General features: G+C 40.6%; 1 protein-coding gene across 3 annotated transcripts; it reads left to right on the top strand.

The window, feature by feature from the left end:
- The first annotated feature begins 4931 nt into the window (after nucleotides 1–4931).
- On the top strand, nucleotides 4932–14590 carry atrip (ATR interacting protein). 3 transcript variants are annotated; one of them, XM_029502523.1, is made up of 18 exons: nucleotides 4932–5206; nucleotides 5909–6228; nucleotides 6557–6639; nucleotides 7080–7250; nucleotides 7340–7452; nucleotides 7647–7789; nucleotides 8025–8126; nucleotides 8565–8670; nucleotides 9363–9527; nucleotides 10112–10376; nucleotides 10915–10968; nucleotides 11145–11329; nucleotides 12135–12271; nucleotides 12388–12479; nucleotides 12562–12648; nucleotides 12728–12806; nucleotides 12884–13105; nucleotides 13580–14590. In XM_029502523.1, exons 2-18 carry the CDS (start codon nucleotides 5910–5912, stop codon nucleotides 13648–13650), a joined length of 2394 nt encoding a protein of 797 aa, XP_029358383.1. In that variant the 5' UTR covers nucleotides 4932–5206; nucleotide 5909; the 3' UTR covers nucleotides 13651–14590. The 3 variants fall into 3 exon arrangements, with proteins under 3 accessions (XP_029358383.1, XP_029358385.1, XP_029358384.1); XM_029502525.1 differs by having other exon boundaries at nucleotides 12923–13105; XM_029502524.1 differs by having other exon boundaries at nucleotides 8028–8126.
- The last annotated feature ends 9 nt before the right edge of the window (nucleotides 14591–14599 follow it).

The raw sequence follows: 14599 nt of genomic DNA on the forward strand, positions 1-14599 counted from the left end.
ACTTATACGACAAACGGACGCTAGATTTTTGGGTGATTTAACGCACGTATATGATGAGCATTGTGGTATTGGACATGGTGTCCATGTTTGCACTAAAGGGTTAACTTCTACAAGCCAACATCAGCCCCATACTGCCTCACACACTCATGCATGCCTACACACACACACGCAGCTCAGCAACCATCAAATTAGACGCATGAACAGTATTGTTAACTCCAGCACATCACAACCATGAGTCACCCTCCACTACACTCAACTAGACACACACACACACCCACTCTCATGCACAGCATGAGCTGAGAAGCACAAAATGGCACCTGTGTGTGGAGACAGAGGACAGCAGCAGAATGACTGTGAGCCTTCAGCAGCGCGACATGACAAATATGAACCCCATTCTTGCACACATTCAACATTCAAATTGCTCATATGTACAAAAGCAACCGTCATTTTGTGTTAGCAATTTTAAACACACACATCAGATGAATTATCCATACATGCAGAGTCCTGCAGATATCGTGGCATGATGCTCTTTTGCATCTGGATTGACACAGACATAAATCTGAAGAGGCATCAGAGAGCTTGTTTTCATTTTCTTCAAACGCATCTTCATAAAACACACACAAAGCACCATTTACAACACTGAGGCAGGTCTTTGGTCACTCACCGTTTGGTCGCCCATCCATGGTCCAGAGAGCCAGCAGCCCATCGTCACGGCAACAGAGGACAGCCGCCTCGGTTCCTGTGAAAATCAACGACGATGCTGGTTCCTACAGCAGTTCGTCTCTTCCTCCTCCTCCTCCTCCTCCTCGCACTCTCTGTCGATCTCTCCTCAGTGTGCGTTTCACTATCACTCTCTCCTCAACATCTGTCCACTCCTCCTTATCCTTCTCTCTTATTCTGTCTTCTGTGTTTATCCTGCTTTCATATATCTCTTCAGTATCTCTATCCTTCCACCTCCCCCTCCTTCACATTTCCAGATTTTAGCATCCTGTGCACACACACACGCTCATGCATGCATGCAGCGCTGCAAACATAAAAATATGCGCAAACTGACAGAGCATCCAGAGATGGAGAGGGAAACACACACAGTCACACAGTGAGGATGGTGTCTGATTGGTGGTGTTTGGGGGTTCTCAGCCAATCACGCACAGTGGTTTCCCTGTGGATGTCTTCCTCTCTGACTGAAACTCCTCAGCGAAGCAGCCTGTACTGCAGCAGTACACACAGTAACAGAGGAAACACTATTCATTTTGTAGCTGTTCATCTAGGAACAATCACAGGATGCTGCTCATGGCATGCTGGGAGATGTAGGTCCTCCGGTATGTCTGTCAGAGACCTTGATTGGGTGAAAAATTAGGGGCACCCCCAAATAAGGAAAACAAATTGAATTGGGAGACCCACTGCAGGGCCAGATGTTTAAATGGTACGTAAACATTTCCCACACACATGATTTTTAGAGTGAGACATTTTAGGTGTAGTGAAATGAAAATGCAAAATAAAGTCATATTTTAAAAAATAAATTATATATATATAATATATATATAGAGAGAAAATTTCCCAAAGTTGTTATGTTATTTAACATTAAGCATTGGCATTGTTTAATATTCTGTCCACATGAATACACATGAATGCTAATCATAATTTAAGACAGCTGTCTGTAGGTTAGCTAAAAAGTCTTTCGTTTCAACAAATGAAGTTCAGATTAAAACATTAACAGTTGCCACACACTGAAGTTTACTATAAAAAAGCTCAACTCCCAAGTAATATCTTATGTGCAACCTAAAAATGCAGAGGGAGAGTCAGGCCTCATCCTGATCAGTCAGTACCGACAACTATTCTACAGAAACCTTCTCAGGTTTGTCTAAAAAGTCACTTGTTATAATTGGGTCTTATAATGAGGAAACCCAATGACCAATGATGCACAGTGGAAATCCTGATTGTTTGTGCTCATTCATTTTAAGAAAGCAAAGACAAGGGACAACACTTGGCTGAACAAATATTATCATTATTATTTAGCAAATAGTTTTTATTCCGTTGGTTTTATGCCATTTGTGTACAGGGTTTTTCCTTCTTTCTTGTACCTGGAAATTTAATGGATAATGTTACAAAAACACAGCATTTAAACATATTTTTGTCTTAAATTGTGTCATTTCCAATCATGTGTAGTACTGTACTACAATACTAAAACCAGCTTGATGCAAAAATAGCCCATGCAAAAACAGAAACGCTTGTGTTTATCATGCTGTAACATTTTTTGACTCACTGCTGCTCCTTCTTGTGTGTCAGATGCCAAGCATTGCCTGCATGTGTGACTTTTTTTGTCTTCTTCTTCAGTGCATTTGAATGTTAAAGACCCATCACTTCACCAGATGGATGAAGCATGCAGTATAACACAACAGCTGTGTCATAATAGACTTTGACGTTGATTACAGAGGAGATTTTTGATGAAAGAAAGTCGTCTCCTTCACGCAGCGACAAGATAAAAAAAAATGCAGGCTGATATTCCGATGAGTGACATCTTCTTGCAGCTTCATTCGTTGTCCTCATGCTCTTGGTTCTCATCACTACTGTGTCACACTATGGCCAAATACACAATATAGCTGTTATCATTTACATAATTTCCTGCTCCCATTGTCACAGCCCGGAGCAAGTATTAAATATTGATTTATGAACACAACATGTGAATCAGAACCGCAGTGTCATCGCACCAAATAAACATAAATCCAGGTTAATGAAGCAGCTCTTTGGTGTATTCAGATTTTCTGACATTTAAAGTGAATAATCAGAGAAATTTCAAGATGACTAAAACTAAGATCCACTTGTAAATTAAATCAGATTAATGTTGACATTCCTAGTTGAATTAGCAAACGGTCAGATAAACATATTTGCCTCGGGAATTGGAAGTGAACTCTTGAGTTGAACTTCTTAAGGTAAAAAAAAAATGGGAGTGTGAACATATTTAATCCAAAGGTTTCTGTCAGTCTAGGAATATGGCAAACATCAGAGGGAACGGGGGACATCCTTTCCACCTCTGATTGGGCATCAGTTGGACTCCCACCGCTGTGTCTCCTGAGAAGACACTGCAGGGAAATACCATCAAAGATGGTTCCGCTGCACACAGCCAGAAAACGTCATCATCGTCAGAGTTACAGCATCTGCTCTGCAGTAACACACACACACACACACACACACACACACGTATGAAGGCTTCACTTCATCTAATTCACTCTCAGTGACCCTGCTTTGACTGTTTGGTTGTTATGGTAACCGCTTCGACTGCCAAACATGTAAATGTTTGTGAGGGGCTGTGGCAATTCACTGATATTTTTAAGTCTGTGCAAAAGAAGACCTGTCACGGTGCACATTCATGTTACCAGCGCTGGTGTTGGTGCAGATGTTGGTGAAGATCGAATGTTCGTGTGTGTGTGTGTGTGTGTGTGTCCTGATGATGATGATGATGATGATGTTGATGACGCCAATGGGTGCATCTGGATGCCTGAGCTCTGCCATTTCTGTAATGAAGTATGGAGGCGGAGGAAGAGACTGAGCATGTGTCAGAGTTACATACACACACACACACACACACACACACAAACACACTATAGAGCCTCAGATTCGACACACAGACCTGTCTGTGTCTATAAATGGAAAGCACACTTGCTGTTGCTGAGAAGCCACAAGAATCTTCTATATGAAGACACTGTTCTTCCAAAGACTCATATTAACGCCCGCCTGCCTTTGAACTAAGCTGTAGATAGATCTGGCAGCTAAAACAGGTTGCTTGCCAACACAAGTTACAAGGGCGTAATTAATTAATTAGAAGTTTTTAAGTCCAAGGTTATTTCCACAGGTGACAGAAGAAGCCCCCTTTTTGAATATTTGTCTCCCTGCTATTTCATTTTTGGTGTGATTTTCCTTGCTCTGTGTTATGATACAGCCAATCATTTATCCTGTAATTCTGTTTTATTAATCAGGCACCAGTGGAGGACAAAGCACTATTGCACTGCAAAGGAACAAGGAAATAGAAATTTAGGTTTTAGAAGAGGAGAAAGAAATTATTCCTTAATTATAGTGGATTCGTGCACAGCACTGGCAACATCACTAATATTTGGACAAAATAGTCTTATTGCATAATTAAGATTTATGTTACAGCCTGCATACCTTGATATCACTGTGTAATCCAAAATATATGCATTAACAGATAAATCCTACTCTCTTTTTTCCTACTTAAATCTTTATTAACAGTGTGATCTCACAATCCATCTGACAAAATACACTCGAGAGTTGAAAGTGTCTTACATGGTTGTACTTTGTCATCTCTATAGAGACAGATACTAACAGTTTGCAATTTTCCGTTTTTTGTTTTAAGCAAAGTTTAACTAGAATCTACTTTTTTCTTCTCTTAGTAAGTAAGAAGGAGCAAAGTGGAAGTCTCGTTTTGTCCCTGGCCAAGAAACACTCCTCTGCATTTTCATATTTATATCTAATGTAAATAAATTATTGTATCATTACATTTTAATGAGTGGACCACAAATGGTGCGAGGTAGATGTTGTTATCCATCGGCCTTCACAGTTCTTGCGATATTGAGACAAGAATGCCTGCAGTTGTTTGTCTACAGGAGTTATTCTGATCTAAATATACAAATGAATTATATATATATATATATATATCATAACCAATATGACAGAATGTGCAGCAATTATAGAAAGAGATAGGTCACAAAATGAAAAAAAAAACACATCAAACACAGCGGAATATATAAACAAAAAGAGAAATAAACAAATTGCTTTGAGTGTTTGAGTTCTATATTTCTTTCACCTGCGTATTTAGCATAGTTTGTCTTGATCGGGGACCCGTAGTGCATGGGCGTTTCTGATTGGTCAGCACGTCCGAGCTCGGCTCTGATTGGTCGCCATACGAAGGACACCGAAGCGGGCTTAGCAACACAACAGTATCATACTGGCAACTTTAACTTCGTTTTGTTTAGTTGTTTTAAAACGATTTCACCGTTTTATTTGGCGCTGATGTGCCACGTGAAGAGAGAAGGCTATTATTAGCCGCCATCTTTTATTTTTAAGGAGACGCTCCCCGACTTTTATGTGTTTTGACGGAGCTAGCTTCGTTAGCTTAGCAAGCTAATTCCCTATTGGAATCACTGCTAGTTATCAAAGAGCATCAGCAGCAGCAGCAGCATCAAGAGACGAGGTAAACCGGAGGAAACCACCACCTACAATCTACTTTAACCTTATTAACTGGCTGTTTTGTTTTTTTGTTTTTTTTTTATTAAAGTAAGGGCTGTTTGTTTGCTGCTAGCTGGCCCTCACCGCTTTTGAATAGTTATTGTGACCTAATGGATGATCGCCCACCTGCAGCCGGACAAAGTTCACCGTTAGCGTTTAAAAATGTCAGGACCAGTTTAATTAAAAGTGAAAAGAACAGTATTTGTCAGAAAGAAGAACTGTATACCTTCAGAGGCTATAAAATGTTAAAATGGGTCAACCTAAATATTAAACAGTCACATACCCACATAAATGTATGTGTGTATTATATCAGCTATAATTATACTGTTGTCGTATATCACATTCATTCATATATATTAAGTACTTAGGACAACTTTTAATGATGTGGAGAGATTCGGTAGCTAAATTTGATTGTCTGTGCTTTGCATTATGATCATAGCGCATGTTGGGGTTTTAATAATTTATTTTTATTTGATTTAATAAAAATTCATAATTTGAAGTAACTGTTCAGACAATATAGAAAACCTGTCTTTCTGAAGAATGACAAAAGTCAGTCTCTTTGGCCACGACTGACTGAATTCTTCTGCTAAACAAAAACATTGTAAACTAATGATTGTTTGAATCTAAAAGGTCACTAACCCATCTTTTTTCTCTTCGTCCCTCACAGTATGAATTTCCCTCCCCCCAAGCGCCTCAGAGGCTTGAACCATGAAGTAGCAACACCAATGGCCTTTGATGATCCATTTGGAGATGATGAGGATTTCACCCAAGATGACTTGGATGAGATTGATATCATTGCCTCGCAGGCTATCACTGCAGGGACCAAATCTGTGGAGTCGGGTCTTGGGTCAGCCTGGCCGTCATCTGCCGGAGGGAGCAAATCTTTAAGTAGAGACACAATGAAGCACAGCAGAGAGAACACGTTCAGCAGCAGCAGCAGCAACAACAACAAAGGGAAATCTGGGATACCGAGTAGAGAGCCTCTTGGTGAGCAGAGATGAAAATCACTTATATTATTATTTATTTATTTATTTATTTTTTTTTTCATTAATTCCCTCTCTAGCATCAGAAAGGGTAATTTGGTGATTTAAAGAAACAGTAAGCAAATTTTACCCCTTGAATGGAAAAAGGGGAGGCCAAATATATAAATCAGTGGCTGTAGCAAATGTAGACAGGAGGTTACCAGGAAGAAATGGAGTAAATATCTGGAAAGTTGTCTAATCAATTGTTTGTTGTCAAAGGAAAAACACATAAAGTCAGCTATGATTTGTATATTTAAAAAGATGTTGCAGACTGTGGTGTTTTGTTTCTTCAGGTAATAGGCAGCAGCATTTCGGGCCCGACAGAGGGGACTCCTATTGTCTGCTGGAAGCCCAGCATGCAGAGCTGAAGAGGAAGGTGTGCTTCACTTTATAAAGGTTTACAGAAAGTGTCCAACAGCACAGGATCAGTGGGGCAGGTTTAAAGACAGCCGCGGTTGGCAATTTTGCAGACAGACAGAACGCATTTCATCAGGCCATTTAATTTAGTTATATCGCCATATACATTTCTATATTGTCAGTTTGTGTAACATCATATTTTGTTTAGCATGGCTTTTGAAAATTGGCTTTAAATCTGTTGGAGCAAACCAATTAATAAAATGTTTAATCTTGAAAACGTTATATTCGTTTCAGGTTTATCGTGTAGCATCATGTCTATGGGCTACAAATAGTCTATTATGTGTCAGGTCATTCCAGCTTGTATATACAAGAATGAAACATGAAAACTTCAAATTCTGTGGGTAACATTGTGGTTGTGTATTTTTTATTTATTTATTTTTTTTTGCATGTCTGCATTAGCTGAAGGAGGTTGAGGATGAAATTGTTTTGAAGAGCGGGGAGATCCGTGTGCTGAGGGACTCCCTGAAAGCTTCTCAGCAGGAAAAAGAAGCTCAAAAGCAGAAGCAGATCCTGCTGGAGACTCGGAGGCAGACAGAACAGAGCGACAGGGAGAAGGAGCTCAACAAGAAGGTGAAGGAGCTAATATCACTCTTACGTACACAGTGTGTACAGCCTGTTCTTCAGAATAATGTGATCATGATAATTTTTTCTATGTGCAGGTCCAGTCTCTGCAGTCTGAGCTGCAGTTTAAAGAAGCAGAGATCAATGAGATGAAGACCAAACTGCAGAGCACAGAAAGAAACAAGACAGCCTCTCCACTGCATAGAAACAGGTCAGTCATAATCAATACAAGTAACAACAGATTTGATGATCAGTTAAATATTTAATGTTACTGCAGCACAGGTTCCCAATAACAGGTTTGATTGTCTTAACATTTTCATCAAACAGTTTTGTAATAATTGCCTTTTTGGCTGATCGTCTCCTCATCTCTAATGTGACAGTCTTTTCCTTTCTCTCTGATCTCAGTCCCAAAGTGCTTAGCTCTCTCGGCCAGTTGCATCATGGGAGTGGCAGCAGCTCTTCCTCTCCAGTGGCAAATGGCTTTATCACCAAGGAGATGTTTGGCAGAACAACACCGGTAAAGACGCCAATGAAGACGCGAAGAGATGGTAGGTCAAATGAGGATGTCGTCAAGGTCATGACACTTGTATGGTAAAACAGGTAGAAATTTCAGACTAAAAATTTGTTAATTTGGGATGAGAGACTTCTGGATCTGTATTCAATGTTATGGTTTGGTTAAGGTAAGAGATAAAATTAAGGTTGAAGATCTGGGTAAAATGATTGGTATTCTGTGTAATTTACCCAAAAGTGACAGAAGTGAATATTTGAATGTGTGTGTTCCAGCAGACAAAGCAGCATCCCACAGCAGATCTGGTGACAGCAGGCAGGAAGTGTGTCGCCCAGATCCCTTTTTGACTGTCAGGCCTGCACACCTGCAGCATCGAGGTAGGTCTTTTAAAAAGGTTCATGTAAATACAAAAACTAAAACACATTTAAATGGTTCTTCTTTTCAAACCGGTCAGCATCTCTTTGATGTGATGTCAGATGTGTCTGATACTCCTCTCAGGCACATCTGTAAAATTTAAATTGGTTCTCCATCTACAGGAAGAGTCACAGACATCACACAACAGCTAAGCAAATACTAAACTGTCACACATGAGTGTTGCGTTTGTTGGTTACACTTGACTGAGTGGAGGATAAAGGGTGATTGCACAGATGTTTACTGGTAAAACTGTTAAATTTGGGGTTCAACAGCTTTGTAGGGATGAAAGTAATCTGTGTTGGTTAAGTTTAGTTAAAGGTTTGAGGGAATGCGTTATGTCAATGACAGTTCCCCACAAAATAAGTGAAATACGGGTGTGTGGGCTTTGTGTTGTCGTCTAGGTGGTGTCTTACTGGGGTTGTTACTGCAACAGTCTCTGTCTCCCAGCGGCCTCAGCCTCTCCCACCTGCTGTCTATGAATCTGACAGACGTCCACCTGACATCCAGGTAAGCACGCTGCACCGTAACCATGACAATCTGGATAAAAATGGGGTGTTGTGTGTGTTTGAGTGTGTACAGTCTCTTGCAGCAATTTGACACCTTGACACCAAGAAACCAAAACTTTCACTTCCAGACAACACAATAAGGGATTAAAAGTCATTCTAAATCATCCCATGTTTGTAAAGTTTAGAAGTAAAAACATTGTAATGTGTTTTAGACACATCAACACAAGATTTAAGACTCCAAAGCCAGCACACCAAACTCCTTCTGGACAGTTTACGTTGAAGTTTAAATCATCCCCTGCCTAAAAATACCCTAAAACAATATTAATATTTAGGACTTTTAATCAGTTGTGAAAAGCACTATGATCACAACAGAACGTCCTGAATCCTGAACGTCTTCTGTTGATTTCACTTGATGCAACCAACAGTCACCACATGGTGTCACCAACAATGCATCAATCTGTAAAGTCTGTAGTTTCCCCTTTTAAATATTTTAAATGTAATTATTGCCACTGTAATATTACATAATAATGATGATAATACTAAATAATTAATAAGAGGATTAGCATTAGGGGTGTTTGTATTGTTTTGTACTTGTAATCGTACCCATTTCAGCTCATGCACAAAGCAGCTGGGCTCCTTCCAAGGACTAAATGTGGACAACTGAACTGTTTTTGTGTGTTTTATTGTGTTCAGTGGGCCTTCTGCAGAGTTTCTGCTCCACTCTAATGCAGCGAGAAGTGTCAGTGGAGGTGGTGCTCCAAGCACTGCTCTGAGTGCGGTTCAGAGTCTAGCTGTAACTGGACTGAACATGCTCAGTCAAAGTCGACCAGCAGCTGCAGCCAGCGGCACAAACAGCAGGTGAATGGACCGACTGGGAACGCAGGAGCTGTTCTGCTGAACCTTAACAAACATCTATGCCAGAGTTGTAAATTCATAGCATTTGTATCTATACCATTGTTGTTACTGATGCTGCTTATAGGTCTGTTTCTTCTATTCTCCAACCTTCACGATCAAATTTCTATGTTAAAATACGAAGCTTACCAACGTTCTCCCACTTCCAATTCTCTCTCGTTTTAAAGTTGACCCAGTGAGGGTGTAGACCCAAACAAAATCATGATGGCGACAATAAAGGGAATTGACAAGCTTTGGGCCACGAGATTCATTTATATAATTTGAGTAACTTGAGTATCTTCTACTGACTGTAAAGCCCAGAAAATATTAAAGCATTTCTGTTGACAGCAGCGCCCTCTTTTGGCCAAATGATGTGATAACGGCACTGAAATAACCAAATGGTCAAGAAAAGATTTTTAAAAATGTGTCAACAATTACAGTTACGTTTTACACTGATACATCTGCATGAAAATTCATCCTGCACCAGTTTTGTGAACCTTCAGAGTTAATGTGATTGATTGTCTTAAAAAAATATCTCAATTTGTGTGTAGGTCTTGTCCTGGAAGCGTCCTTCTCCTCCCTCTGTTGGACTTCCACCTGTCTCGACTCTGTCAGACTCTGGACTCAGCCCGTTCCAACACTGCAGGTGGCAGTGGCTCAGACGCCAATGCTGCCTGCTCACTCCCAGCAGGCCATGCTGTTCCCGCTGATGGGCTAGGAAGACACGAGGAGACCGACTTGTCTGGTTTCAGTGTGGAGGACATTGGTTTGGCTGCTCTGCGGCTTCTCTACCTGCTGCTGGCCCACAGCGATGAGGTGACGAACTATCATAAAATTACACTCATTCATTAGTTTTCATATGAATTGTCTGGTAAATGAGAAAAATTACTGTTATAACATAATCAAAATGTATTATCTTGCCCAACCAATAGTACAAAAAAAATGTTCATTTTGTAATGATTTATGACAAAGAAAAAAGTGTATTTTCTTGACTTTTGAGATGCTGGAATGAACAATTTGCCATTTTGTTTGACATAACAGTGGTTACCAGAATATTAAACTAGGACTGTGAAGAACTTAGATGTTCCACAGGAAAGTGTGACCCATCAGGCTTCAGACTCCCAGAATCCAGAGGAATGAGTTCTTCTTCATGTTTAAGATGGTCTTTATTTTTTCAGTCAGGAAAATCAGACCAGAATCAATAATTTTATATGAATGGAACTCAGTGATGTTCTGCTGTTTGTGCACAGTCTTAGAGCTAACAATCATTTTCCTGCTGAATAGAATATTTCTATTTATCTTTGGATATTGATTATTTATTATCTCTATCAATACTTTTTTTGCTGCTCCACAGGTGGTGGAGGCTGTGCTGTCAAAACAGAGTCAAAGCAGAGTTACAGAGGAGAAGGTACAGGCAGAAACTGTATAATCTTTGTTTTCCTTACAGTAAAAGTGTTAATATTGAAATATCAACTTTGATAAACAAAACTACATATTATTCATCTCTCCTGGACAGCAATTGTTCATTTAAATTGCCTTTTAAAGAGAAATATTTCAGTAAAATGTTTCCCTTTTCCTTCCCAGACTGAGTCATCTGCTGCAGGTGTGGGTCTGTGCTCCCAGAATGCCTTGCTCCAGTCAGTTTTACAGCTGTGTGAAGCAGGACTCGGTGGCAGCCACAGCAGCTCGTGTAGGGAGGAGCTTGTTCTCAGCACCATGAGGACGCTGTGTGTCCTCGTTGAGAGGACGCCAAAAACACACACAGACAGGTAAACACACAAATTCTAGTTCACACTGAAATTTGCCAACATCATTTTCCTTTCAATTCCTATCTATTGAGTAAATTACTGGGCAGCTGTATCACAAAAGATTTAAATTCTGAGTAACAATATTTGTTTTTATTGATGTTGAATTCAGAGGTTTCTGCAGTGATACCAACAAAGACCGTATGAGTTTGTTTCCCTTAAAGTGTGTGTGCTCCAGACATCACGCACACACACACGCACTCACTCACACTCATATGAATGATTTGCAGTACACAGCAGATACACACATGATGCAACACTGGGCTGGGTGGAGCAGGACTGGAAACAGCAGTTGAGGGAGTGTATGCATGTTTGACATTGCTCGCTGATTTGTAGTTATGCAATGTGTTAGTGTAAGCTACCTGCAGATATTTAGTCAGTGGATTACAGGAACAGAGAACAACTGATAGAAGACTGATCAGTGGGAGTTCCAAACTGGGAAAAGTTCCTGGATGTTATTTCAAAAACATTTTCGAGGATCCGATCACACTGCTCACATTCACCCTGTGAACCTGATCGGTGCTCTTTGAGTTCATTAAAGCATCAGCCATTGTATTGTCATTCGTTTTTGAAGCTTTCACATATTGAGGAGACTTTCTATTCAGCTGTCCTTTACTTCATCGGGATTCATGAGTCATGTCTTAAGCCTGACGCACAGTCCATAAACAGAACAGCACTCAAAGAAACTGCAACTTCGGATTCATCTTTAGCTTTCAATGAGAGACATTGGTCTTTTCACACCCAACCTCTCTCACTCGCTGTCTTTCAGGTTGCAGTGTGTGTTGCAGGTGTTGTGTGGTTGTTTGTCAGCAGACATCAAATTGCAGATGATTTTAGAGTTTGTGTCCATCCTCACATCGATGTCCGACCACCAGACGCTGGCTCAGCAGCTCTGCTCTCAGCATGGTGAGGCTTTTTCCACTGTTAAAGCTCCACTACTGCAGTGACTTCTATAAGGATACTTCAAATATTCATTCAGGTCACTGAATCACTCAATTCAACTCAATGTTTGTTTTCTTCAGACTCCTGTGCTTTTCTTAAGTTATTCCAGTATATCAGAACCAGGCCAGACAACCAGGCATCACACACAGACTGGGTTATGTTGGATCTGAAGGTAACACAAATACACCTATACAGAAGTACCACCTTTGAAAAATGCTCTCTGTATTTGTAATATTAATGTTTCTGTGTCTCAGGTGGTTCGTCTTTTGTGTAGATTACTGACTCAGAGAGAAGAGAGCTGGACTGCAAACCTCCACAGGAGCTGCCAGTGTTATACTGAGGTAAAAATCTGACCCTCTGCTCTGTGTCTGACCCTCTGCTGAAGCACCTTTCATCATGTGTCTCTGTCTCCCTCTCCAGCTGGTTCAGACCGTGGTGATTATTTTCCATCGTCAGTGGTTAGATCTTCGTGGTTCTCAGGAGCTGTCAGACTCGACAGGTCAGTAATAAAAAAAAAATGCTCAAAAGCAGTCAACTCTCTAAAACAGGCTGCCCCTAAAATAAATGCTCCCCCAGGCCTGCTTCGACCTCTACCGCATTGCTCTCCCCTCTCAGGGCCGTGGTGGCGCAACCCGGCAGCATCTCTGCTCAGAGAGTGTTTGCTGCTTCTGCACTGGCTGCTGCTGCATCACGGCAGCTTCTCAGAGAGCTGCAGGCCGCTGCTGCACATGTATGACCAAGTGATCCCCGCTGTGAGAGAGACGCTGAGGAAGATCCCCGAGCTGAGCGAGAGCGAGGGTACGCCGACACACACACAGACATTAGTACACAAAGTCTAACGGTGTTCAGCAGTGGAAAAAAAATTAGAACATTTTATCTTGGAACTTCTGTTCCACTGAGGCAGATTTTGAAGAAAGGTCCCAGGCCTGGGAACTGAACCCTCAACCTTCTTGTTGTGGGGCAAAAGCACTAATCCGCATGCAGCATGCCCACTTAATTACATCAGTGTGATGATAAAATATGCCCTCCCACATATTAGCAATATTATGGCACATTAAAATCATGTAATGCGGAAGATCTGTTGTTACATCATCAAATTTGTCACAAGGTTATAAAAATCCATCCTGAGTAAATTCACCCTCATTCTGAGATTGTTTAACTTAGAACTTGATTTCTCAATATGAGACAGTACCTCAAATGTTGTGGTCCACTTACTTCTGGCCATCAAATATAAATGCTTGTGTTTTCTGCGTCCTGTTTCCTGTCTCACAGAGCTGGCATTAGAAGAGATCTGCCGCTCAGAGGGTGACGACACTGACGACATGGACACTGACGGTTCCTGACTGAACAATAAACTGAGATGAGAGACAGCTTACCGACCGCCAGTGTGTTTTCCAGACTGAGGCTGAAAAACCCTTACAGCCAAATGTTTGTGGCGTAAAGAGGATGTTGGAGAGAAATGAAGGACTAAAGAGAGCTCAGCGACCTCGACTGAGGTGACAGACAAGTCGCAGGATTTAATCTGGTCTCTCAAGGGACTAAACAATAAAAGCTGCTGTGAGTAAACCTGTTCTACATGGTGTTGATGTTCACCTGCTGCATATCACCATTTCCTCTGTCTAACATCATCACCTCCTGTTTTGTGGGCTGCTAGTATTTTGAAAAATCCACGTTTGGGCTGCTCTATGCTGACAAACATTGCCACAACCTAACTTTAAATGTTTTTTTCAAAATAAAAATTTAATAAAATCCTCAAAGGGTATCTTTAGGATCATATCTAATCTACTGCTCTTTTTCATAGCGTGTATCACCTCCATTTAATCTTAGAGATTTAAATTTAGAGGGAGGAGATTCCTCTCAAACTAAACCTGAAGATGCCGATGTCTGATGGAACTGGTCAGCATTGACTGAGTGGACACTTTATTTATTCGTGTTAGTAACAAAATGAGAATTTAAAAATAAGTATACATTTAATTTAATCCTTTTCTGTAACAACTGTTGAAGTTTGAGACGGTGATTTAAATTCTCTTCACGAGAAATTTGTTGAGCTGATAAAACGTCCCAAACCTGTGATGGTACCAATACTGCAGATATGTTGATGCAGGTGTGATGTTTACTCTGATACAAACTAAAGATTTCATGTCTACTCTGTACTTATCCAATCTGAAAACATGTAATCATATGTTCAAAACGGACTGCACTGACAGGTTTGATATTGATAATAGGTGAAGCCTACTGATGATCATCCAGGACCCATTAAGGGTGAATTTCTTCAATTAAACAAAACAGCTG

This window comes from Echeneis naucrates, chromosome 5 (genome assembly GCF_900963305.1).
Source record: "Echeneis naucrates chromosome 5, fEcheNa1.1, whole genome shotgun sequence".
Classification (NCBI taxonomy): Eukaryota; Metazoa; Chordata; class Actinopteri; order Carangiformes; family Echeneidae; genus Echeneis; species Echeneis naucrates.

What these genes read in the sequence shown, in the direction of transcription:
- atrip (XM_029502523.1), top strand. Translation starts at nt 5,910, where the DNA reads ATGAATTTCCCTCCCCCCAAGCGCCTCAGAGGCTTGAACCATGAAGTA. An exon ending in TGCTGGCCCACAGCGATGAG is followed by an intron (nt 10,377 to 10,914) that starts GTGACGAACTAT and finishes GCTGCTCCACAG; the next exon opens with GTGGTGGAGGCTGTGCTGTC. An exon ending in GCAGAGTTACAGAGGAGAAG is followed by an intron (nt 10,969 to 11,144) that starts GTACAGGCAGAA and finishes TTTCCTTCCCAG; the next exon opens with ACTGAGTCATCTGCTGCAGG.